At 51.6% G+C, this 26,131-nt stretch overlaps 2 protein-coding genes across 2 annotated transcripts in view; one reads left to right on the forward strand and one right to left on the reverse strand.

Moving 5' to 3' along the window:
• ITGAD (integrin subunit alpha D) overlaps window positions 1–22,014 on the reverse strand; it is a 31,543-nt gene extending 9,529 nt beyond the window's left edge. Inside the window, exons 1-19 of the mRNA XM_050773459.1 lie at window positions 21,897–22,014; window positions 20,951–21,056; window positions 17,858–17,961; window positions 17,654–17,724; window positions 17,420–17,534; window positions 13,708–13,838; window positions 12,262–12,407; window positions 8,185–8,338; window positions 7,937–8,087; window positions 7,342–7,415; window positions 5,959–6,088; window positions 5,556–5,698; window positions 5,235–5,375; window positions 4,934–5,143; window positions 3,480–3,610; window positions 3,201–3,358; window positions 1,835–1,989; window positions 1,452–1,583; window positions 182–255 (exon numbers count right to left, since the gene is read on the reverse strand). Of these exons, the coding sequence (XP_050629416.1) occupies window positions 182–255; window positions 1,452–1,583; window positions 1,835–1,989; window positions 3,201–3,358; window positions 3,480–3,610; window positions 4,934–5,143; window positions 5,235–5,375; window positions 5,556–5,698; window positions 5,959–6,088; window positions 7,342–7,415; window positions 7,937–8,087; window positions 8,185–8,338; window positions 12,262–12,407; window positions 13,708–13,838; window positions 17,420–17,534; window positions 17,654–17,724; window positions 17,858–17,961; window positions 20,951–21,056; window positions 21,897–21,927 (2,357 nt within the window). The 5' untranslated portion in view covers window positions 21,928–22,014. The remainder of the gene's footprint in view (window positions 1–181; window positions 256–1,451; window positions 1,584–1,834; window positions 1,990–3,200; window positions 3,359–3,479; window positions 3,611–4,933; window positions 5,144–5,234; window positions 5,376–5,555; window positions 5,699–5,958; window positions 6,089–7,341; window positions 7,416–7,936; window positions 8,088–8,184; window positions 8,339–12,261; window positions 12,408–13,707; window positions 13,839–17,419; window positions 17,535–17,653; window positions 17,725–17,857; window positions 17,962–20,950; window positions 21,057–21,896) is intronic.
• VKORC1 (vitamin K epoxide reductase complex subunit 1) overlaps window positions 1–26,131 on the forward strand; it is a 502,856-nt gene that overhangs the window by 151,767 nt on the left and 324,958 nt on the right. The window lies entirely within an intron of this gene.

A 26,131-nucleotide genomic window follows, 5' to 3' on the forward strand; every position in this document is an offset into this window, starting at 1 on the left:
GACTCCACTGGAAATAGACGGGAACTGGGAAAGGCAGGGCAGCCCTGGAAACTCTGGGCCAATAACATCCCAGTCAACATCACTTTTGTTAGAAAGAGAGCCAGAGAGCAGCACAAGCATCCCAGGAGGATGGGGGACTCGGAAGCCCGAGTGTCTGGATATGAAAGGAGTTACAGCTCACCCTGAGAAGCTGAGGGTGACACCCAGGTCCCCTTCACAGAGGCCATCTTGCCCACAGTTCTTCTCAAAGGGGAGCTGCAGCAAAACAGTACATTCTGTTCCCATCTGACGTCTTAGTCTTTCTCCAAGACCCTCCTTAGAAGCACCCACCAACATTGAGCATTACTAAGCCACTGCCCCCAGCACTTTGCTGGACACCAACAAGGGGCGCAGGTGCGGTTTGGAGGTTGGCATATAAAAGAAAGATAGGACAAGATCCTTGGCTTCAAGGGACAGAAAGTTCGGTTGAGTCACATCCAGCTTATCCTGGAACAATTATTCCACAAACATTATTAAGTGCCAATAATTGTGCAGGTTCTGGGTTGGGTGAGGGCTGAGGGAAGGTGGAAACGACAGGCAAATTCAACATGGTTCCTATGCTCAAGGAAACTACAGTCCCAAGACAGCCTCAAATGTAGATGCAGATGGTTATAACAGCTGTGTGATACCTGCTGTGGCACCACCTTGGTGTAACAGGGACCAGAGAAGGAGCGGCAGCTGCTGAGTGTGGCCTTCAGAAGAGAGGGAGGTGAGGCTGGAGCTTCGTGGGGAGAGGGGAAGAGAAGGCAGAAGGCAGTGTTTTCCAAATGAGGGGCGAGAAAGGAACAAAGGCACAGAGGTAGGAATGAGGAAACTTGGGAGGGATATGGGAATGAACAAGAGACACTGTGCTAGGGAAAAGTGGGAACCGCCTGGGATGTGAGGTGGAAGCAGGGCCTAAGACCAGAAGGGAGAGCAAGGCTGGTGCATTTACTAAAAGCATGCCTAGTAAGGGGGAGTGGGATGCTGTGAAGCCAGAGAGGCCAGGAGGCCAAGTCAGAGAGGACATCAGAGGGAAGGACCGGGGTCTTTGTAAATGCAAGGGGGATTACGCAGGGGATTGAAAAGCCTAGATTTGCATTTTAGGGCCAGTTGACTCTAGCTCCTCTATGGAAAATGGGTGGGAGGGTACAGGAATAGATATGGGAACCACTTTGTGTTGACTCTGGTGTAGGGAGGAGAGAATCGAGGGGCTGGGGGAAGCAGCAGCTGGGACCAGGAGGAGAATGGGGTGGACTTCAGGTCAGTCCTGGAGACAGAACCCACAGGCCTGGGTGTGAGGAGGAGGGGAGAGACTGGAGTCAGGTTTCTGGGCTGGATGTGGTTGGGTGATTGGGAGCTACAGTGGATTCTTAAGTGCGTGGAGACAAGATGAAGTCAGGACATCCCTGGGACTTCATTGGAAAACTCACAGAAGCAGTGAAGAGGTCTTGTGAGCCCATGGCCAGCACAGGGCGCAGGTTCTGTGGGGAGGAGATGGGCTCTCTCACCAGCGAGAAGTTGAGGTGCAGAATGATGGGGCTCAGCACGTCCTCCACACAATCCTGAGGGAGAACAGGCTTTCAAGAACCTGCAGTCCTCTGCGCTCCACCACAAGTCCTCCTGCACTGCATCCACTCCCCACTGCCCTGACAGTGCCCCTCCAAGAGGTGGAGCCAGGTTCTCCTGCCCCAGCTTTCCTCTCTCCAGCCCCAACATCCTAACCCTTCCCACCTCGCTCAGCAGAGAACGGGGGTGCTCCAGGCCACCCTTGGGCTCCTCCTCCCTCCCCCTTCTCAGAACCCGAAGTCCTCACTTTCAAAAGCAGCTTCAGGGTTTCACAGTGAACCCCCAGTCCCAGGGTTTTTCTTCGAGTCAAAGTCGGGTTCTTGGTTTCATCGAAAATGGCACGAGAAGTCAGACGTCCTGGGTCCAGTGCCAGATCAAACCTGACAGAGCTTTGGACGTCACCTGAAGTGCAGGGCAGAGTGGAAAATGAAAAGGCAGAAATAACCTAGAATGCTCTGTTTTCATTTATTTGTTCATACAATACGTGTTTGCCGGACACTTTTACAGGCCATGAACTGTACCACGTGCTGGGGATACATGTGGAGAAGATAAATGGACAGATGGATGATGGATGGATGGATGGATGGATGGATGGATGGATGGCTGGCTGGCTGGCTAGATAATAGATAGATGATAGATTAAACAGGTGATAGATGATAGATAATAGATGATAGATTTGGTAGATGAGAGATTAGATAGGTGATAGATCAGATAGATAGATGATAGATAATAGGTGATAGATGGGTAGATAGATGATAGATTAGATAGGTGATAGATTAGATTAATAGATAATAGATAGATGATAGATTTGGTAGATAGATGATAGATTAGCTAGCTAGATGGATATGGCCCCACTCTCACGAAGCTCACAATCTAAGAGAGAAACCAAGCACATGGGCCGTGATGTCACAGCGTGATCAGTGCAAGGGGAGGCTCTCCTGTGGTTCTAAGGATAGCATACTCGCTGGACCTGGCCAGGCTGCCATCCCAGATGGACCATGGCTAAGCAGCCACCCAGAGAATGAGCAGGAACCAGGTGAGGAGTGGGGAGAACGTCTGGGACCGTGGAGACAGGGCCTAAGACTGGAAGGGAGAGCGAAGCTGGCGCATTTGCAAAAAGCGTGCCTAGTAAGGAAGAGTGGGATGCCGTGAGGCCAGAGAGGCCAGGAGGCCAAGTCAGAGAGGGCATTGGAGGGAAGGACTGGGGTCTTTGTAAATGCAAGCGGGGGTTACTCAGGGGAGTGAGGAGCCCAGATTTACATTTTAGGACCAGTCGACTCTAGTTCCTCGGTGGAAAATGGGTGGGAGGGTACAAGAAGGGATATGGTAACTGCTTCATGTCATGACTTTGGTGTAGGTGGAAGGGAATCAGGGGCTGGGGGAAGGCAGCGGCTGGGGCTCAGGAGAAAACTGGGTGGACTTAAGGTTAACCCTGGAGACAGAACCCACAGGCCCAGGTGTGAGGAAGAGAGGAGAGAATGAGCCAGGTTTCTGGCACAGGTGTTGAGTGGATGTGGAGGTGAGATTGGTTCCTGGGCCCATCCCATCCTCAGGATGGCATTGGGGCCCCTAATGGGATGAGGGGCCGGGGCACCTTTATGGGGGAAACACACCTAGTTGGTCCAGTGAGCTTTTCTGGATGGTGAGACAGATGGTGGCGTCCCCAGCTTCCAGGGCACTGGGCCCCTCTTCCCAGCACCAGTACACAGACTTGGCCACCTCTCCGGGGCTGAATCTCATGGTCACCCCCACTTTCAGCACTGGCAGACTCCTGAGGGGCAGGGTAGTGGGGAGGACAGAACACTGGCCTCTGGGAAGATAACAAGGCAGGGGGGGCCAGCACCAGTGAATCAGACACAGCACGGGAGGGCAGGATGTTGGGGAGTTGCTACCTGAGTAGGAGCACCTGGCCCCGGGCCCCCACGGCCAGGTCCATCAGTCCGTCCTGGGTGAGGTCCTGACCCCCGCTCAGCGCCTGCCCAAAATACTGCAGCCTGGGGGAGAGTTGGGAGCCGGCGATCCGCTGGCCAGAAGAGAAAAGTGTGAATCAGGCTGGAAGGTGGGGGAAGAAGTTGGAAATAAGTAACAAGGGGAATATGGAGGTAGGACCGTGGGAAAGGGAGAGAAGGGGTGAGTTGTGAACAGATGTCACCAAGAAGAGCCTGAAAAGAGAAGGTAGGAGTCGGGAGATGATTGCTAAGAAACAGATATAGGAGTGGAGATCAGAAGGGTGTCCTGGTGACCCAAGTGTCATTCATTCAATCAGTCTCTAGTTCCAGTTCTGACTCCTCCACGTATGAACCACGAGGCCGTGGGCAAGGACTCAATCTTTCTGTGCTTCCATTTGCTCATCTTTCCAGCGACCCGCTGGCCAGAGAGATGGGAGAGGCGGAAGTCAAAGGGAGGCGATGTGAAAAGTTTGAGAAGAGAGATTTGGAAAAGAGATTGTGGTGAAAGAGGATCTGAAGAGAGAAATTGGAAAGGACAGATGTGGATGTGGGGATAGAAATTGAAAACAAATAGGCCGGGTGGCTCACGCTTGTAATCCCAGCACTTCGGGAGGCTGAGGCGAGCAGATCAGCCTGACCAACGTGGTGAAACCCCATCTCTACTAAAAATACAAAAATTAGCCAGGTATGGTGGCCCACACCTGTAATCTCAGCCACTCGGGAGGCTGAGGCAGGAGAATTGCTTGAACCCAGGAGGCAGAGGTTGCAGTGAGCCAAGATTACGCCACTGCACTCCAGCCTGGGCGACAGAGTGAGACTGTCTCAAAAAAAAAAAAAAAAAGACAGAAAGCAAACAGGGTGAGGACCTTGGGCTCCCCAAACAGAGAAGGGGGCTCTTTGGGTCCGACCCGTCATGAGAGTAAAGGTTGGTGAGGAAGTAAGAGCATAATAATAGGCGTAGAATATATTTGTGTATTCATCACTGGTCAGGTCACTCGTGAACCTTCAGTGAGTGCAGTGGTGATTGCCTTAGCACTCTCTGTTGTTTCTACAAGAAGACTAAGGAGTTGGTTTTATCATTTCTGCATTTTATAGAAAGAAACTAAGGCTGACCAAGGCTGTCAGTCACCTGCCTAAGGCCACACAGCTCAGGATGGCTGGCCAGGCCAGGGATCTGAACTGACCTCTGACCTCAAAGCCTGCTCTCCTAACCATTAAGCTGCCCACACAGATGGAAGGCTTTCCAGAACAGAGGAGAGAAGAGAGATGACGTGTGCTTAGCTGATGAACCACTGAAACAAGGAAGGGAATGGTGACAGAGACAGGAGGCTGCGTTCAGTGAACTCAGGACATGGGAAAGAGCTGGGACTGGAAGAGGCTGAAGACAGGGGCCTCACCTGGCTGTGGGAGGGGCTGATGCTGGATTCTGAGGCTCCGTGAAACAGGTAGACAGCACCCCGGTTCTCCTGCTCTCCCGGGGCCCCAATGGCCACGTCCGACAGCTTGTCCCCATTCACGTCCCCCAACACTGTCAGGGCTGCCCCAAAGCGGCCCCAGGGGTGGCCCTGCTCCCCACAGAGAACAGCTTCACACTGCCACTGCACCCTCTGCTGAACACAAGCAGTGTCAGACCCCGACCCAGGCGACCCCTCCACCCACACCGGACCCCAATCAGCCCAGGTCCCATCAGCCACTCACCCCCCTGGGCAAGGGACACACGGACACCTGGCCCCCTCGGGTCTGCTCGTAGTAATGGGGGGCCCCGATGAGGATCAGGTCAGTGTTGCCATCACCGTCCACATCCACGGAGCAGAGGGAGGCCCCGAAGTAGGAGCCGATCTGGGGGGCAGAGCCTAGGTCATGCTGCCTGTCCCCGCCAGAGGCAGCCCTGTGGGCAGGTCCCACCTCTCCTCAGGTACCAGGACCTCCCCCAAGGCCCCCAAAGCCCCTCCATCCTCTCCCCGGCCCCAGCCACGGTCCCCACCCTCATCTTCCCCTCTGGCTCCTGTCACAGCCAACCTGCGTCCCCGTGACTTCGGCCTTCAGCCTCCACTGCCCGGACACCTGGGTGAAGATGGCAGCCTTCCCGGTGTGCTGGTAGCGGGGGGCCCCCAGGACCAGGCTCTGCACCCCCTTCCATAGGGCTAGCTCAGTGGAGTAACCTGAGGGGCCCAGGCCTCAGCACAAAGGTCCCCATTCCCCCCACCCAGAACCCTGGACCCCACCCCGGGCAGCACAGCCCCCATCTCCCCTCCCCAGAACCCTAGACCCCACCTCAGGCAGCGCAGCCCCCTTCTCCCCTCCGCAGAACCCTGGACCCCCACCCTGGGCAGCACAGCCCCCATCTCCCCTCCCCAGAACCCTGGACCCCATCCCAGGCAGTGCATCTCCCACCTGTCCCCAACCCCTGGCCATTTCTCACCGAGGTAAGAGTCCCTCATGTCCACATTCTCCTGAGACATGTTGATGAAGGTGGGGCTCATATTTGGGGGGTACAGGAAGGCACCTCCAGACCAGCTAAAGCTCCCCACAGCCCCCAGGACGAGGCCATCCTGGGAGGAAAGAATTCCAGGGCTGAGCAGAGACGGGAGCAGGAAGACAGTATGTCCCAGAGACACGCCTGCCGCCCGCATCACTTGCCATCCAGGCCTTTCTTCTCTGTCTTCCCAGCCCTCACCAGCAGCCTCTGTCCCCACAGCCACTGCTCCGCCAGCTCACTCTCCTCTCACTCACCGCCCTGTCTGCCCCCACTGTGCTCACCGCTGCCCCTCTGTCTACTGCCCCAGTGCCAGGCTTCCCCAAACCCAAATGTGCAGCCACCCCTGCTGGAAAACCATCGCCAAGGCCCTTCCGGTGGCACCTAGGACCCTTCCCCATCAAAGCCATGGAGCCTCCCTCTGTTCCAAAGCACATCAAGCCTTTGGCCGGGACACCTCCCTCCCCTTCTCGTTTTCTGGGACTCAGCTCATTTCCCCTCCCTGTAAGAGTCAACTTCAACTTCACCTTTTTTTTTTTTTTTTTGAAACAGGCTGTTGCTCTGTCACGCGGGCTGTGATGCAGTGGCACAATCATAGCTCGCTGCGGTCTTGAACTCCTGAACTCATGCAATCCCCTCCTGAGTAATTGAGACCACAGGCACGTGCCACCATGCCTGGCTAATTTTTTAATGTTTTGTAGAGACAGGGTCTCACTATGTTGCCCAGGCTGTTCTCAAACTCCTGACCTCAAGTGATCCGCCCGTCTCAGCCTCCCAAAGTGCTGGGATTACAGACGTGAGCCACAGTGCCCGGCCCAATCTGGATCCTTTGAACACACATGCACTTTGAAACCACATCTTTGATCCCACCTGGTCCTTCTCAGCCTCCAGCCCTCTCCTTCCAGGCTGCCTGGGCTCCCTGGGCTCTGGCAAGCCCCTCTCTCTCCCTCCGAGAACCTGGACCCAGGTCCGCCTGGCACTCGCTTTGTCCCGTGCCCAGAACAGTCTCCCCTGATTTGTCCAGGGCTGGCCTTTTCCATTACTGAGACTCCTCTGGCCATCTCTTTCTCTACCCTGATGCTCAGTGCTGTCTGAGAGGCTCTTGCTTACTGTCTCCTCCACTAGAATACGTGATCCTTGAGAGCAGGAACCCAGGCCACCCTCTTCCCTGCTGTGCTCCTGGCCCCTAACATATAGCGTGGAGGCCTCTCCCCAGCGAGAGGGTGAAATTGAGGACGGGGTCTGATCTTGTTTATGTCTGGCTCCCAGCCCAGGGTGGGCACAGAATTGATATCCAAGAGCTGTGGATTGAGGGCAGACTCTACCCACCATTGTGAGGGCTGCGCTGAAGCCTTCTTGGGACATCTCATGCTGGAAGGAGCTGCTTGCCCTGGACTGGGTTCCTGTAGGGAAACAAGTCAGTGAAGTTCCTAGAAGCCGTGAGACACATGAGGACTCAGAACACAGGGAGGAGAACATGATCTGAGGCTTGGGTTCTGGAAAGCAATTTTGAGTGAGTTGTGAACAGGAATGGCCCATCAAGACTGCGCGGGACAGGCCAGGAGCGGTGGCTCATGCCTGTAATCCCAGCACTTTGAGAGGCTAAGGTTGTCGAATGACCTGAGGTCAGGAGTTCGAGACCAGACTGGCCAACATGGCAAAACCCCACCTCTAATAAAAATACAAAAATTAGCTGGGCATGGTGGCGCATGCCTGTAATCCCAGCTACTCGGGAGGCTGAGGCAGGAGAATCACTTGAACCCAGGAGGTAGGGGTTGCAGTGAGCCAAGATCGTGCCACTGCACTCCAGCCTAGGGACAAAGTGAGACTCCATCTCAAAAGAAAAAAAAGAAAAAAAAAAGACTGCGCGGGACAATTGGGTGGGGACCCCTTGGCTCCCAGGAGCCCTCTTGCTCCCGTTTACCCTCAACTGCATAGATCTTCTCCTGCAGCTGCTTCTGGATGCTGCTAAGGGCTGCAAAGTTGTCCACCTTGAACACGTGGTCCTGTGGAGGCGCTGAGCCGATGGTGTTCAGCTCCTGCCTGGCGGTGGGTTCCTGGAAAGCGCGTCCCACCTGCAGCAGAGAGGCAGCTGAGGAGGAGGAGCCCAGCAGCACTGCACCTGCAGGAGGTGCAGGCTGAGCCTGGGGCAGGGGTGAAGAAGAGGCGCACCCCGATAGCGTAGCGAATGATGCCAGCCTTCTCTGCCTGGGGGATGACATCTCTGTATTCCAGGGGGTCTTTGTATTTCTGCCCATCTGTGATGACAATGAGGATCTTCTTGGCACTTTTGCGGGCCCCGTTCTTATGATGAAATAGCTGTGTCCTGTCAGGGAGGAAAGGAAGATGACTCTACTGAGATGTGACTCTACTGAGATGTGACTCTACTGGAAAGACGTCATTTGCCGTGCTCTCATCTGGAGAGGCTGCGGAGTCCTGGCACCCTCACATTCTATCAGGCATATTAAGGAACTGATTTGGCCATTTTTGGTTTTCTTTTGAGACAGAGTCTCACTCTGATGCCCAGGCTCTGGAGTGCAGTGGCGTGATCTCGGTTCACTGCAACCTCCACCTCCCGGGTTCAAGCGATCCTCCTGCGTCAGCCTCCTGAGTAGTTGGGATTACAGGCACCCACCACCATAACCAGCTAATTTTTGTATTTTTAGTAGAGATGAGGTTTTACCATGTTAGTCAGGCTGATCTCAAACTCCTGACCTCAAGTGATCCACCAGCCTCAGCCTCCCAAAGTGCTGGGATTACAGGCGTGAGCCACCGTGCCCAGCTAATTTGGCCATTTTTGAAAGCCACACAAACCATAATTAGATCAATAATAAAGGAAGTCACATTCTTTGTTTCTAAATTCTATCCAAGGCTGAGCTCTCTTCCCCAGAGGAAGTGTGGTTCAAAGCAGGGGCTTTGGAGTCAGACACACTTTGGGGATGGGACTTAACCTCTCCAGGCCTCTGCCTCTCTCCATGTATGATGAGGATGACTGTGCTGTAGCTGTCTCTAAAGATGGCCCCCAGTGAACCACACCTGGTTCCCTCTCACAGTGGACCTGGCCTCGCTGAGTCCCACTCTCATCAGCAGCATGTGGTGGAAGTGACACCATGCCAATCATAGGTCTCAGAAGCCTTGGTTTCTTTTGCTTTTGCACTTTTGGGAGCCCTGAGCCACAATGAGAGAATTCTGGCTGCCCTATTGGAGGCACCCATGGAGTGGTCACATGGAAGAAGGCCACCGGAAGTAAGAGGCTCAGCCATCCCCACCAAGCCTGCCTTCCAGCATATCCCCCCCAGGCACCAGACACTAGCTTAGTGCTGGGTTGTTTAACCCACTTAATTTGGGGATGGTTTGTTAGGCAACAGTAGATAACTGAAACAAGTAGTGTCAGGTTATCCCGAAGATTAAACAAGGTCAAGCTTTTACAGTGAATGGCCTGTGGGTGACTACTAATTAGATGACAGCTGTAACAAACAATTAAACATGTACCTATCGGCCGGGCACAGTGGCCCACACCTGTAATCCCAGCACCTTAGGAGGCCAAGGTGGGAGGATCACGAGGTCAGGAGTTTGAGATCAGACTGACCAACATGGTGAAACCCCATCTCTACTAAAAATACGAAACTTAGCCGGGTGTTGTGGCACGTGCCTGTGGTCCCAGCTACTCAGGAGTCTGAGGCAGGAGAATCGCTTGAACCTGGGAGGCGGAGGTTGCAGTGAGCTGAGATCACGCCATTGCACTCCAGCCTGGGCGACAGTGAGACTCTGTCTCAAAAAAAAAAAAAAAAGTAACTGCCTGCTCATGTAACTCTATAAACTCAGAGCAAATACACACAGGTGCCAAATATGATATTGGAAATAACCCAAATATCCAACACTGGGGAAAGGGTTTAGCCAGTCATGACCTAGCCTGTTAGTAGACACAGCCATTTCAAAGGAAAGCAGTATGGGAGGCCGAGGCAGGAGGATCTCTCGAGGGCCAGAGTTCAAGACCAGCCCGGGCAACATAGCAAGACCCCGTCTCTACAAAAAATATTTTTTTAAATTAGCCAGATATGGTGGCATGCACTTGTGATCCCAACTCGGGAGGTTGAGTCAGGAGGAGGCTGCAGTGAGCCATGATCGTGCCACTGCACCCCAGCCTGGGTAACAGAGTGAGACCTATCTCAAAAAAAAAAAAAAGGAAAACAAAAAATTGTGGACCTAGATGAGGTGGGGAAAAAACCCAAACAGGATGAAAATAGTTTCTGCCCTGAATGTGACCATACAAAATAAGCCTGAATAAAGATGGGAATGGAAGTGGCATTGTGCTATGCGGCTGAGATTTATTGATTCACTTGCAAGTATCCCTTGATGTTACTAAAATACTGTAGGGTGGTTGACTAGAGGGACTGTGGGTAATATAATACTTCTTTTTAAAAAAGTTTCCTTACTGTTATTGCCATTTGGGTTTTGCTTTTTTTTTTTTTTTTTTTTTTTTGTAATAAAACTTCTTTTTAAAAAAAGAAGAAAAGAAAGAAAGGGAAGAAAAGAAGGAAGAGAAGGAAGAGGCTGAGTGTGGTGGCTCACACCTGTAATCCCAGCATTTGGGAGGCCGAGGTGGGCAGATCACTTGAGGTCAGGAGTTCGAGACCAGCCTGGCCAATATGGTGAAACCCCATCTCTACTAAAAATACAAACATTAGCCAGGCGTGGTGGTGCAGGCCTATAGTCCCAGCTGCTCAGAGTCTGAGGCAGGAGAATTGCTTGAACTGGGAATACAAAAATTCGCCGGGCATGGTGGTGTGCACTTGTAATCCCAGCTACTTGGGAAGCTGAGGCAGGAGAATCGCTTGAACCCAGGAGATGGAGGTTGCAGTGATCCAAGATTGTGCCATTGCACTCCAGCCTGGGCGACAGAGTGAGACTCTGTCTAAAAAAACAAGAGAGAGAGAGAGAGAAGGAAGGAGGGAAGGGAGGGAAAGGAGGAAGGGAAGAAGGGAGGAAGGGAAGAAAGAAAGGAGGGAAGAAAGAAAGGAGGGAAGGAGAAAGGGAGGAAGGGAAGGGAAGGGAAGGGAAGGGAAGGGAAGGGAAGGGAAGGGAAGAAGGGAAGGGAAGGGAAGGGAAGGGCCGGCAGCAGGGAGGTCCAATCCTTGGCTGAGTCCAGCCCTGAGATGGGCTTGGCTCTGGGGAGCAGAGGCTGCTGGGAAACTCCCTGCACTCTGGGCTTGAGAGCATCACTGGAGTTGGTGAGAACCACTTGGTCACCTCTGCCTCATTCATTTTTTCTCCCAGGCCCCACCACTGGAAGAACTTTGAGGGGTGAGGTGGAGACTCCAGGAGGGGGACACTCCTGTATTACTTTAATCTTACAGGACAGACGGAGGCCTTCCTCTGGGTTGCTGAGTCACAGGGGGCCACCGTTCAAGGCAGAAGATCCTCCCAGAAGTAAAGATGGTGCGTTTGGCAGGAGCATCTCTTGCTTAAGCCAAATTCTAGCAGCACCCCATGGGAAGGAACCCAGCATCCCATGGCAGGAAGCCAAGGATCCCCGACCTTCAGCCCAGCTCCTTCCCACAAGAACCACATGCCCTTCTCGGGGGCCCCACCTCCTACATCATTTTAGGCATAGACCGTATGTGCATAAGGCAGGCCCATGGTGAGTGCCTGAGTAGCACAGGGGTTGCGCAGGGGTGAGGGATGCAGGGGAGGAGGTGAGTAGGGAGAAAGGCACCAGGACGACCTTGGGTGACAATTCCTGAGTCCCTGACTGCTCCATTCTCTGATAAAACCTCAGGCATTTATCTGACACCTCCTGTGTGCCCCGAGCTGAGCACCCCATACGCATGATCTCAATCCTAAGCTGTGAGCTTATCCTCATCTGAGAGTCACTGAGACTTAGAGCCCGTCACTCCCAGGGTTACACCCAGAGTAGCTCGTGGGGAGCCAGGATGGAAGCCTGATGTGTCTGAGCCAAAGCCCGGGCCTCTGGCTGCTGTGGGGTGGGGAGGGGTTCTGGGATCCAGGCTCTGCAGAACCAGGCAAAGGGGAGGCACAGCTGCAGAGGAGCCTCGTCCTATATTAGGGAGACCGGCAGTGAGGCAGCCAGGAGCACCCCGGGGGGAGGTTTTCCCTGCAGCCCTGACATGCCCCTTGGTAGCCCCTTTCCCCGGAGCCTCCCTCAGCCTCTGAGAAGAGCTGTGCTGACCCAGGGTTAGGAAGTGGGGGTGGCAGCCACATTGGCAGGCCGGGGTTGGGAGTGCTTACACCACTTGCAGGATGCCCGTGGCTGTGAATGTCAGGCCTTTCAGTTGGACGATGGGATCCACCAGGCTCTGCTGGCTCCGGCTGGTCCGGAATTGGGTGAAGGTGAAGTGGATCTTCGGGAAGTTTGAGTACTGCATCAGTGCGAACTGCAAAGGCCAGCGGGGAGGGCCCAGGGTTCAGTGCCTGTTTCTATTGTTTATTTTAATTTTTTGTAGAGACAGGTCTCTCAAGCTCCTGGCCTCAAGTGATCCTCCTGCCTCAGCCTCCCAAGTAGCTGGAACTACAGGCACACACCACCATGCCTGGCTTTGTTTTTTGTTTTGTTTTGTTTTGGTTTGGTTTTGGTAGAGACAAGGTCTCACTATATTGCCCAGGCCGGTCTCGAACTCCTGGCCTCAAGCAATCCTCCCACCTCAGCCTCCCAAAGTGCTGGGATTACAGGTTTGAGCCACCACACCAAGCCATATTGTTTTTAGTTTTAATAAACTTTATTTTGGAATTATTTTGGATTTACAAACCATTTCCCATGTGTTTTGAGGCCCTACAAATAATATACTGAAACCCAGAGAAGAAAATTCATTGGCCCAAAAATACAAAATATAAACTGGAAAATCTAAACCAAATGATGTTTCCTTCACAGTTTACTAAAAATAACCTTGCCAACCACAATATTTGCTACCCTTAGCTTATAAAAAAATTTATCACACATTAAATCAATTTGTGTATTTCCTTGATTCTCAAGTATTTGTGGCTGGGCGTAGTGACTCATGCCTGTAATCCCAGCACTTTGAGAGACCAAGGTGGGAGGACTATTTGAGCCAGGAGTTGGAGACCAGGTTGGGCAATATAGCAAGACCCCATCTCTACAAATAAAAATTTTAACAAATTAGCCAGGCATGGTGGCATGCACCTGTAGTCCCAACTACTCGGGAGGCTGAGGCAAGAGGATCACTTGAGCCTAGGAGATCAAGCCTGCAGTGAGCGATGATTGCGCCCCCACACTGCAGCCTGGATGACAGAGCAAGACCCTGTTTAAAAAACAACAAATTGGGCGGTTTTGCACATACACAGACACTAGTTATTGGAAAATAAAATAATAAAAATATATCATTAGTTACATAGAAAATATAATAAATCATCAATCAGTTGACTGAGTTATAGTCAGTCAAATTTCATAGCAAAATTATTTTTTAAACACTTTCAATGTTTTTAAACAGCAGAAACATTGTTATTTCCTGTAGCTTTTGGATACATATTAAATGCCAAGGGGTGTCACCTCCTAGGTCAGGGCTCAAGTTGGGCCTGCGCTGGGACCATAGCTTCATCCTCCACTCCAGCCCCATGGCATACGGCTCCACTGGCCTGCCCCCACCCCCTCCCAGGATGCCTCTCCCAGGCCAGCCTCCCCCGTCCCCCAACCCCCAGCCCCAGGTGCCCAGTCTTCACCAGGGTGTCAGTGCCCGCAAACTGGTCCATGACAGCTTGGACAAAGCCCTTCATCCGGTTAAAGTCATTTTGGTTAATGCTTCCAGAGCCATCGATCAGGAAGACGATGTCCATCTCTTGATGTGGACACTCTGTGGGGGAATGGGGAGGAATTGGAGACGCACTGTGGGGGCCCAGCCCTGTCCTGTAGCTCCTGCTCAACAGAACCTGGGAGCTGTTCTTGGCATCCCCACCTGGTTTCCGACCCCTCCTTGAAGGAGGCCCCAATCTGCCACCCCAGCCCCCTGCTCCCTCCCTCCCACATGGCCTGGAAAGAGGGAGATGAGAACCCAGGGCCCAGGTGGGCTCCTCATTCATTTAATCAATAAATATTCATTAAACACAGATGCTAGGGGTGCCACAAGCATCACGGGTGAATGTCTAGCAAAGTGGTTCAGGGTGCGTGTTCTGGAGCCAGTGTGCCTGGGCTAAACCCCAGCTCAGCCATGTGCTAATTGGTGAATTCAGGCACATTACTTAACTTCTCTGGACTTCAGTGTCCCTTTCTGTAAAATGAAGGCAATAGCAGTGGCTGCCATATGGGATTACTGCAAGGATAAAGCAACACACACATGGATGCTGGAGACAAGTCCTGGCCCTCCGCCAGGGTCAACCACTGGCACAATTCTCACCATGTGCCAGGCACCTTCGAGGCCTGTAGGATATGCCTGTAGGGCTGCTGTGGGGGTGGGGCAGGGATCCACCCCAGACCCAGCCCTAATCCCCGGTCAGATCAGAGGTCCTCATTTCCAGCTATGTGGAGTTGGCTCTGAGCTGAGTCCCTTCCCAGGAATCATGCTAGGCAGAGGGGAGCTCTTGCCCATGGGGACACCTCCTGCACCTGGAGGTAGCCTTTACCAATGACTGGTTCAGTGTCTGAAGGGCCAGCTGCACTCTCAGCCCCCCAGGCATTGGCTGAGGCCTCTGGTTTATTCATTTTTTGTTTTTTTGAGGCAGAGTCTCACTGTCACCCAGGCTGGAGTATAGTGGTGTGATCACAGGTCAGTGCAGCCTCGACCTCTCCAGGCTCAGGCAATTCTCCCACCTCAGCCTCCTGAGTAGCTGGTACTACAGGCGTGCACCGCCTTGCCTGGCTAATTTTTGTATATTTTTGTAGAGACGGAGTTTCATCATGTTGCCCAGGCTGATCTCAAACTCCTGGGCTCTAATGATCCACCCACCTCGGCCTCCCAAAGCGCTGAGATGACAGACAAGCACCCCTGTGCTGGCCTTGGGCCTCTGTTATGATTGCATTGCGTCCACCCTTCACGCTCCCATGGAAGCGGCACCCAAGAACATTCCCAGTTGGGCGTGGTGGCTCACACCTGTAATCCTAGCACTTTGGGACGCTGAGGTGGGTGGATTACTTGAGGCCAGGAGTTCGAAACCAGCCTGGCCAACATGGTGAAACCCCATCTCTACTAAAAATACAAAAAAATTAGCCAGGCATGGTGGCGGGTGCCTGTAATCCTAGCTATTTGGGAGGCTGAGGCAGGAGAATCACCTGAACCCGGGAGGCAGAGGCTGCAGTGAGCCGAGATTGTGCCATTGCACTCCAGCCTAGGCGACAGAGTAGCACTCTGTCGCAAAAAAAAAAAAAAAAGGAACATTCCCAAGTGACCTCAGAGTCTGTAGAGTTCGCTCTGCAATTGTGAGGACACATCATATGCACATAAACAAACAAGAATTTTCATGCTGTCCCCAGGCTCATGGGGGGTGTGGCCTGTGTTCAGGGCCCAGTTGGTATCTCCACCAGCAGCCACATCCTGTGCTGCCCACAGGGCGGTGGGAGATCAGGCCATCAGAGCACTAAGGTGTGAGGCCCACACCGCAGGGCTGTGGTTTCTGCCCCGCGCCCACCACTGCAGAAAAAAATGCCTTTTCCTCTTTCCTCTCCCCCACCCCACCTGCTCAACCACTTGGTGCTTCAAGGGTGCTGGGGAGAAACAGAAGGTCACCTTCCTTCCTGCTTCTTCAATCACCAGCAAATCTTGATATCCATGGGGCAGGTTGCGGATTCCCCAGGAGCTCCCCTTTTTTGCCCACATCTGGGCAGCCAATGTCTTACACTGGTACTTGTTTTTTCAGCTGCATCAAGAAACCACCCTCTCATCCTCTCTCAAGCCAGGTCTGTGGCAAATCCTCTCACAATGTCTCTTCTGTTTTCTTGGTCTTTTTATTGTATTCCCTGGGCTTCCACTAGCAGAAGCCTGGACATGTCCTTTTGAAAAATGACCCCACCAATCAGGCAAGGATGGCTCAAGCTCTGGGCTCTGCCTCTTTTTATTGATGGGAACTTAGCTATCTGAACCTTGGTTTTCTCATCTATGGGAATGGGCCTGCCCACCACCCGGGATGTTGTGAGGATGCAATAAGGTGATTCCTACCAGGTACTCAGCACTGCCTGGCACACAGGTGATGTTCAGTGGACCCTGGTCCCTTCCACTTGGACCCACACCCTCCTTGCCTGCACCAGGTTTATGCTCCAGTCCCATTTGCATCAGGCACCCCACCTCATGAGTTCCAGAGACGGCTGTGAGAAGACATTTACCCCTTGTTTTTAAGTGCCACCTCCCTAACCTGGCTTCACAGACATCTCAGGCTGGGCACGATCCCCCCCAAAAGCCCTAGATGTCTCTTCCCCCTTCCCTCAGTCCCCTCCATACACTCCACCCTCACCATTTGCTCTGGGAATGTTTCTGCTGCTGCTCCACCTTTGTCTAAAGGCCCAGCATGCCTGTGGTCATGGCCTCTCTGGTCTGAATCAGAACTTTCTCTCTGCCCCCATCAGAACTTTCACTCCTCAAACCGGGCATGAGGACTCATGCCTGTCATCCCAACATTTTGAGAGTCTGTGGCAGAGGATTATTTGAGCCCAGGAGTTCAAGATCAGCCTGGGCAACATAGCAAGACTCCCATCTCTACAAAAACACAATGTTTTAAAATTAGCCAGGTGTGATGCATGTACCTGCAGTCCCAACTACTCGGTAGGCTAAGGGAGGAGGATCACTTGAGCCCAGGAGTTCGAGGCTGCAGTGAGTTATGATTGCACCACTGCACTCCAGCCTGGGTGACATAGCAAGACTCTGTCTCAAAAAAATTAACAGGGTGTGGTGGTGCATGCAGCCTGACAGAGACTCTGTTTTTTGTTTTTTTGAGATGGAGTTTTGCTCTTGTCACCCAGGCTGGAGTGCAATGGCACAATCTCGGCTCACTGCAACCTCCGCCTCCTGGGTTCAAGTGATTCTCCTGCCTCAGTCTCCCGAATGGCTGGGATTACAGGTGCACACCACATCCGACTTTTTTTTTTTTTTTTTTTTTTTTTTTTTTTTTGTATTTTTAGTAGAGGGGTTTCACCACATTGGCCAGGTTGGTCTCGAACTGCTGACCTCAGGTGATCCTCCCACCTCAGCCTCATAAAGTGCTGGGATTACAGGCCTAAGCCACCGTGCCTGGCGGGGACCCTGTCTTATAAAGAAAAAAATTGTAAAGAAAAACCCTACAAAGAACTTCTACCCTGGAGCAGCAGGGCTCCTGCCTGAGCCGCCCTCCCCTCCTGGCTTCTGTCCTAGCCACACTGGAGGGCACATGAGCCCAAACACAGGCCTCATGCCTGCTCACCCTCAGTGCCAGCATGTGCTCCACAGGGAACCGTGGCCTGCCGGGAACCTACCTGGCAGGGCGTCGGGGACTGTCTGGATGATCTCCCAGTGCGAGTCCAGCAGGAGGCAGGAACCCTTTGAGTACGAGTTCTCCCCACAGACTCTGTGCAGGGTCGGGCCACAGGCCTGGAGGCAGGAACCTGTGAGCCAGGAGCCCCTAGCACCCCCTCCTCCTTCACCCCCAGCCCCAGCCTCCTCCCCTACAACCCCCCTCCCCGCCACCGTGGCCCAAAGCACTCACTCACCAGAAGCCAGGAGCGGTTGGTGGAGGCTGCTAGGGTCAGGCCCAAGGACATGTTCACGGCCTCGGGGTGGACTGCGAGGGCAGACACGTGGGGTCTCACTCACAGCACACACTTATTTGTGGGGAGGGTCTGGACTGGAAGCTAAGCGGGGGCACAGTTGGGTCCAGGAGGGTTGAGGGGCCCGATTCCCAGGTGGTCACTCACTCCGCAGCGGGATGGGCTGGCACACTCCGGTGGCAGCTGTGCAGTCATACAGCCGTCCCGTCTGGTTGGCCGCCACCACCTCCAGGGGTGCTCCCACCACGAGTCTGGAGACACAACCGTGGCCATGTCACTGTAGCCACAGGAGCGGTGGGAGCAGCAGGCACTGGGGGCGAGGAAGTGTCCCTCCATGGGGAAGTGAGACTTTGTGAGGGAAATCTTCTGGCATTTGCCATTTGGCAGAATATTCAGAAATCAGGGCCCGAGTATAACCCACAGATGCCCAGGGGTCATGCTGGGGTTTATTTGGTTTTGAGTGTGCATACGTACGTATGTGTGTATTTATGTTTAGAATTTTTTTTTTAACATTCACCAAAAAGAAAACTATTTAAAGACCAAAATGGCATTTCCCAATCATGGGTAAGTGCACTGCGTTTCTGAGTTGCCATTATTTTGAATCACCCAAGAAATAAGATCATCTCAAGTTAATTGGAACGATTTCCTGAAGACATGTGCTTTCAAAACCAATAGTTGATTCTGTAATTCATTGGACCAATTTAAATATTATATAAGCAATTTCAATTGGTAAAGCAGTGTACTAGGATCCATAACTATATCTAGAGTTATGTAGAGTCCATGGTTTATTTGCAAAAATCCTTGACTGGGAAAGTTTTTTAATTTCGGAAATGTTTTCTCACTACCCACAATCTCCTCACCCCGGTGAGAAAAACAGACAAATACTGGTGTATGTTAATGCACCAAGCAAGGTTTCATTAAATGGCCATGTGAAGGCTCCTTTTAGGTGCCGCTCCTTTACAGAAAGCTGCAATCCCTGTGCATCATGATTCAGGGGATGCCTAAGGCTTTGTGATGAAAATCTGAGCATTGGCTAGAGAGGCAGCAGTTTGGAACCTGCTGATACAAACGATGAGCAAACCCTTAGGGTAGCCCATCAACCCACATGTTTTTTGAGATGGAGTTTCACTCTGTCGCCCAGGCTGGAGTACAATGGCGTGATCTCGGCTCATTGCAACCTCCACCTCCCAGGTTCAAGCGAATCTCCTGTTTCAGTCACCCAGCTAACTGGGATTACAGGCATCACACCAGGCTAATTTTTGTATTTTTCAGTAGAGACGGGGTTTCACCATATTGGTCAGGCTGGTGTTGAACTCTTGACCTTAGGTGATCCACCCACCTCAGCCTCCCAAAGTGCTAGGATTATAGGCATGCGCCACCACACTCAGCCAATGTATTCTTTTTTTAAAATGTGGCCTAAAAAACTGATGGTGCAGAAGTCTGACCACTGGTTCTCTGGGTTTGTTGGGTAATGAGAAGGGGTCCATGGCAGCCCTGTGCCTGTGGGATTTTACACAGGAGCAGCTGACCTAGGTGGGGCTCACCCAGGCACAAACATGTGTATCCCTCATCAAATTGGGTCTTTCGGATTCGTGCACTTCAGTTGGCCACATTTCGCAATAAATAAAAACAAAACCCTGGTGCCTGGCACTTGCTTCCATCCCCCCAGACTGCCGGTCACATGAGGAAGGGAGAGGGATGTGCAGCTGGAGCTCGGTGACCTCTCACAGCTCCTTGTGACCAACTGAGCCTTCCTGTCCACTGGGGCTCACTGCCAGCACCACTTCCTCCATGGAGCCCCCCTGGGTCTGCTGTCTCCCTGTCTGCGCCCCCCAGACCTTGGTGACGCCTGTGTCACACTGTGACTGGAACTCTCTGGGGCAGGAGAATGTGAGCTCCTGGAAGCGGGGATAGGCTCATCATTTGTGGGTCCCAATTCGAAAGAAACATGTGGGGTCTCTTGGGCTTGAGGGGCTCTTACCTTTCTTCTGTTCTCTCCCTCAACCTCTCCTGGGGTTTTTTTATTTGCTATGCAGTGTCCCACTCCCTCAGGGTACTCCCAGGGTGAGCGCACCTAACTGACTTTACCCAGCTCATGCCAGGGGTGGAAGGTGACAGTGGTCATTGCTCCCATGCGGATGGGGGAGCCAGCAGCTGATACCCCTTCCCTAGGAGGTGGTGGGAGGTGGGGCTGCTGCTGAGCTAAGGCTCCAAACCCCCAGTGCGTCTCCCTTCTCCCATAATTCTTTTTTTTATTTTGACGGAGTCTCACTCTGTCACCCAGACTGGAGTAAAGTGGCGCGATCTCGGCTCACTGCAACCTCCACCTCCCAGGTTCAAGCGATTCTCCTGTCTCAGCCTCCTAAGTATCTGGGATTACAGGTGCCTGCCACCATGCCCAGCTAATTTTTTTTTTTTTTTTGCATTTTTAGTAGAGATGGGGTTTTGCTGTGTTGGCCAAATTGGTCTCAAACTCCTGACCTCAGATGATGTGCCTGCCTCGGCCTCCCAAAGTGTTGGGATTATAGGCGTGAGTCATGGTGCCCAGCCCTGCCATCATTCTTTGCTTACAAAACACAAATGCACAGATAAAATCAAGAATTGGCAAGGCAGAGTGGCTCACACCTGTAATCCCAGCACTTTGGGAGGCCAAGGCAGGAGGACTGCTTGAGCCCAGGAGTTCAGCCAGTCTGGACAACATAGCAAGACTCTGTCTCCATAAAAAGCAAAACAAAACAAAACAAAAAACAGGCATGATGGCATGCACCTGTGGTCCCAGCTATTCAGGAGACTGAGGTGAGAGGATCACTTTGCCCGGGAGTTTGAGGCTGCAGTAAGCTGTGATTGCACCACTGCACTCCAGCTTGGGCAACAGAGCTGGAGTAAAAATAAAAATAAAAATCATCAGGAATTTCAAGAGGTTAAGGGCAGAACATTAAACTCCAAACTTAATGAGTGTGGGCCCTGTGTGACTGCACTGGCCCCCAAGAAGTGGGCCCTGCCTGGAAGGCAGGTTCAAGGCCTCCCTCCTGAGATAAGGTGGGGTCTTGTCTAGAGTTTTGTGGCCCTTCCTGGGATTGAGAATAATACATGCTGGTATCAGGGCCTCCAAGGAGCCAAGGAAAGATTTCTTACCCCTGCTGCCCTTCCTCCAGGACGCCTCCCTGGGGTAACCCGTGTGTACCCATCCACAGGACATGATGCAGTGGAGGTTGGGGAAGGAGGGTGAGTGGGGCCTACCGAGATCCACCAAACTGCACCACGCTCTGCCCAAAGCCGCCTGCGTCCTCCTGGAAGATGGTGGGCTCCTCCACATCCAGGTTGAATCCATGAAAAGAAGCCAGGACTGAGGAATATTTGGTGGGGGTGGGAGGGAGTGAGAGTTAAAGAAGCCCCAATCCCTCGGACCTCCCAGCCTCTTTTTTTTTTTTTTTTTTGAGATGGAGTCTCGCTCTGTTGCCCAGGCTGGAGTGCAGTGGCACAATCTCAGCTCACTGCAACCTCCATCTCCTGGGTTCAAGCGATTCTCCTGCCTCAGCTTCCCAAGTAGCTGGGATTACAAGTGCATGCCGCCACGCCCCGCTAATTTTCGTATTTTTGGTAAAGACGGGGTTTCACCATGTTGGCCAGACTGGTCACAAACTCCTGACCTCAGGGGATCTGCCCATCTCCCTCCCAAAGTGCCTCCCAAAGTGCTGGGATTATAGGCATGAGCCAGCGCACCTGGCCAAGCCTGATTTTTGATGGCACGTGAATGTGGCTCTGATGCAGTTTTCAGCAAGGGGACTCTTCCCTACGTGCAGTCAGGACTTGGGGGAAACAGGCCCAGGGAGATGATGTCCAACCTTTCCCCCTCCCTGGTGGCTTCTGTGGCCTTCCATTCCCGGAGGAGGCTGGGGAGACCTCTCTCGCCCACACCAGAGACCCCATCAGCGGGAGCGGGGAAGCCTGGGACAACATAGCCAGCTGAAGAGGTAGCTTAGTTGCCACGTGAGCACAGCCCCTGAGCCCCTCTTCATTCAGGTCACACTCTCCCGACTCTGGGCCACTCGCACACGAAGCACTCCCCTGCCTCAGCTCCTCATGAGAGTGGTGGGAGCCGTCCACCAGCCCCCAGCCTGCCCTCCCAGATGGAGTCCCCTCAGAATCCCTCCAAGCTTCTCCCCAGCCCCCTGGCCCCACTCACCACTCAGAAGCAGCACGGTGCCGAAGGTCATCCCTGAGCAGTGCGTCGAGGGGAAGTGAAAGGTTGGGGCCACAGCACAGAAGGTGCTCACCCTCCCAGGGGTTAGTTGAAATAATGATTCAGGGCCACCACGTGGCAGGAGGAGGGGCACAGTGGGTAGGAGGGCCCTGGTTAGTTAAGGAACAGAAGTGGGGGCAGGGGCCAATGACACCCTGGGGAAAAACCCTCATCCTGTCCCCCTCCACCACCTGCAAGGGACTTCCTTCTCCCAGAAGACCACCCGCCTCCAGGCCTCAGGAGCCAGTTGGTATCCAGGGAGCCCCATAGCTCTCTGACGTCCCACAGGAGTGGAAGGGCAGGAAGCAGAACGGCGGTGGAGGCCTCGGCGTGTGGATGTGAGCCTGGAGAGAGGCAGGGAGAAGGGGAGCTAGGCCAGGGTGTGGTTTCACAAAGTAGAACCCATCCAGAGGAGAATGGACACCCAAAATAACAAAGTCATGCCATGGGCTACTACTCAGCAAGAAACAAGATCAAACTACAGACCAGGTGCTGCCGCTCATGCCTGTGGTCCCAGAGCTTTGGTGAGGCCAAGGCAGGTGGATTGCTTGAGTCCAACAGTTCGAGACCAGCCTGGGCAACACAGCCAGACCCTGTCTTTACAACAAATAAATAAATAACAAAAACAAACTACAGTTCTGTACAACAACACAGGTTAACTCAATTTTATCTTAAGTGAAAGAAACCAGACAACAGAATGCCTAATGTCTGGTTCCTTTCATATACGAGTTAGAGAATGGGCAAAATTCATCTACAAAGATGGAGACCAGAAGAGTGGTCGCCTACGGTGGGGCAGAGAGGAAACTTTTTTTTTTTTTTTTTGACAAGTTTTGCTATGTCGCCCACGCTGGAATGCGGTGGCATGATCAGGGCTCACTGCAGCCTCAAATTCCCAGACTCAAGCAATTCTCCCACCTCAGCCTCCCAGTCATGGGATTACAGATGCACACCACCATGCCCAGCTAGCTTTTTTTGTTTTTTGTAGAGATGAGATCTTACTATGTTGCCCATGCTGATCTTGAGCTCTTGGACTCAAGCAGTCCTCCTCACTCCTCCTCCCAAAGTACTGGGATTACAGGTGTGAGCCTCCACATCCAGCCAGGAGCCTTTAGCATGTGTTAAATTTAGCATTTGACATAGTATTTTAACATTTATACATGGGGTTGGGGAGAAGATAAATGAGTGGTTGTTATTTATTTTCTGTGATTTTCTGTATGTTTGAAATATTCCATGATTAAACATAAATGTTCCTTTAATATGTGAAAAAAAAAAAGTTCTATATATAAAAGGCTAGGAATAGGCCAGGCACGGTGGCTCACACCTGTAATCCCAGCACTTTGGGAGGCCAAAGTGGATGGATCATCTGAGGTCAGGAGTTTGAGACCAGCTCTGGCCAATATGGTGAAATCCTGTCTCTACTAAAAATACAAAAATTAGCTGGGCGCGGTGGTGCGCACCTGTAATCCCAGCTACTCGGGAGGCTGAGGCAGGAGAATCGCTTGAACCCAGGAGGTGGAGGTTGCAGTGAGACGAGATTGCGCCATTGCACTCCAGCCTGGGTGACAGAGCAAGACTCTGTCTCAAAAACAAAACAAAATGAGACAAACAAAATATTTAAAATGTAACTAAACATCAAGTGCAAATAATACAAAACAGTTTTCTGTAAAAAAATTTTACATCAATTTACTTGAGAGCTGACATTTAATGGACAGAATAAATTAATTGTGATGCATTAATGATGCCCTTGCGGGAAACCAGGCCGAGGGATGCGATTGCTAACTTCGAGACTGACTTATCTACTGCCTTACAAAGACTGCCAAGGCAAAGTGGAGCAGCAACTTTCTCCCTCTTGTGCTGAGGGGTTTGTAGCCAGCAGTACCCCGTCATCAGTTCTGTGGATCTGTGAACTTCTCCCTGTATTTGGAACCACAAAATAATTTGTTGATGATTCTTCATAATTCAAAAATTTAAAAATCTATTCATTTTATCCATCTTCACTGCATCTCATCTTTTACACGTTTCTATATCCCCTTTAATTTTGGGCTTCCTTCTGTAAGCAGTGTTTGAAACTCACAATTTGCTGATATCAGCAACTGTAAAATTCTCCAACTTTGCCTAACTCATATTATCGCTTGTCTCAGCAAAATTTTTTGTTTTCCACTCATTTTTGGAGAGCAGTGATAAGGGAAAACTGCAGTAAGATAGTCAAATGCTCACAATCACCGCACGCTGCCAGGAAATCATCTTTCTCCCAGGCCTGGAGCGGGAGCTGCCAAGGCTCAGAGTCCACAGCAGCTAAAGGTGATGCCCCCAAATTCAGTGCATCCTCCGGGGACTTGATGGCAGCTCCACCCTTAAAAGGACCACCAGCTCTCAGTAAATTTTTAATTAATTAATTAATTAATTAATTTTTATTTTGAGATGGAGTCCTGCTCTATCACCCAGGCTGGAGAGCAGTAGTGCAATCTCGTTTCACTGCAACCTCCGCCTCCCGGGTTCAAGCGATTCTCCTGTCTCAGCCTGTGGAGTAGCTGGGATTACAGGCACACACCACCACGCCCAGCTAATTTTTGTATTTTTAATAGAGACGGGGTTTTGCCATATTGGCCAGGCTGGTCTCGAACTCCTGACCATACGTGATCCACCTGCCTTGACCTCCCAAAGTACTGGATTACAGGAGTGAGACACCGTGCCCATCTTCTCTCAGTACGTTTTTAAAAGTTACACTTAGATAAATAAGAAAACAACAAATTTATGTAATTGTTTTCAAATCAGTGTGAAGGAGAATATTTTTGCAGCCTTTCTCCAGAATGAACTGTGTCTGCTGGAGAGCACAACTCCATGTCCCCATGCCTTAGAGGCCACAGCCAGGGTTTGGCTTTGTTTCTCCTGGTCTTCCCCACCTCCCGGGAAATTTGGCTTTATTCTTCACATGCATTCATAATTCTCTCTCTCCAAATCACTTTTTCCCCCCTGCATGAGAAAAATACATCCATAGTAATGTATTCAAGTTGCCTGCTTCCAATTCTCCCCTTTTCCGTTTGGGGTATGGATTAGATTCCCTGGAATATTTGCATTGAATTTTACCTATTCATCTACTTTCATCATCACAATGATCGCTGAGGGAAGCCAGGCTGTCAATAGACACATCTAAAATACAAAGTTGATAAGAAGGGTAGAGTTTGCAAATGAAAGTAATTAAATGAATTAGTCTAAAGCAGAGAAAAAGAAAACCTAGCCAATAGTTCATCAGATAGAAAAGGTTTTTCTTGATGGAAAGATATCATGAAACTGACAGTTAAAGTAGAATTAATTTTTGTTGTTGTTGTTGTTACGAGACAGAGTCTCGCACTGTTGCCCAAGCTAGAGGGCAGTGACATGACCATAGCTCACTGCGGCCTCGAACTCCTGGCCTCAAGTGATCCTCCCACCTCTGGTTTTTTGTTGTTTGTTTGTTTGTTTTCTACAGATGGAGTCTCACTATGTTGCTCAGGCTGATCTCGAATTCTTGGGTTCAAGCAATCCTCTGGCCTCCCAAAGTACTGGAATTACAGGTATGAACCACCACACCTGCAGCCACTGCATCTGGCCTCAAAATTATTATTATTATTTTTTTTTGAGATGGCGTCTCACTCTGTCACCCAGGCTGGAGTGCAGTGGTGCAATCTCAGCTCACTGCAACCTCCAGGTTCAAGCAGTTCTCTTGCCTCAGCCTCCTGCGTAGCTGGGATTACAGGTGCATGCCACCCACGTCTGGCTAATTTTTTTTGTATTATTAGTTGATATAGGTTGGTCTGCAACTCCTGATGTCAGGTGATTCACCCTCCTCAGCCTCCCAAAGTGCTGGGATTACAGGCATGGGCCACCACGCCCGACCCAGAATTAATTTTTATATCATCAGGTATAAAACCCTTGTCCAGAGGGCACAAATACAGACGTTGACTTCAAATTCTTGGTCATGTCACACTATATACTATCCTGAAGATTTTCAGTAGATCCTTTTACTTATCTGTTCACACTTGTTTTGTGCATTTCTTCATCATGCTGAATTCCTGACAGGTTTGTATAAACCATGTTGTGTGGAGACAGCTTTTTCCCTCTGAGCTGATAAAGTTTATAAAATGTACACATTCACTCAGGCTAGAAACGAAATCATGACTAACTTGGATTCTGTACGT

The sequence above is a fragment of the Macaca thibetana genome, chromosome 20 (genome assembly GCF_024542745.1).
Source record: "Macaca thibetana thibetana isolate TM-01 chromosome 20, ASM2454274v1, whole genome shotgun sequence".
Classification (NCBI taxonomy): Eukaryota; Metazoa; Chordata; class Mammalia; order Primates; family Cercopithecidae; genus Macaca; species Macaca thibetana.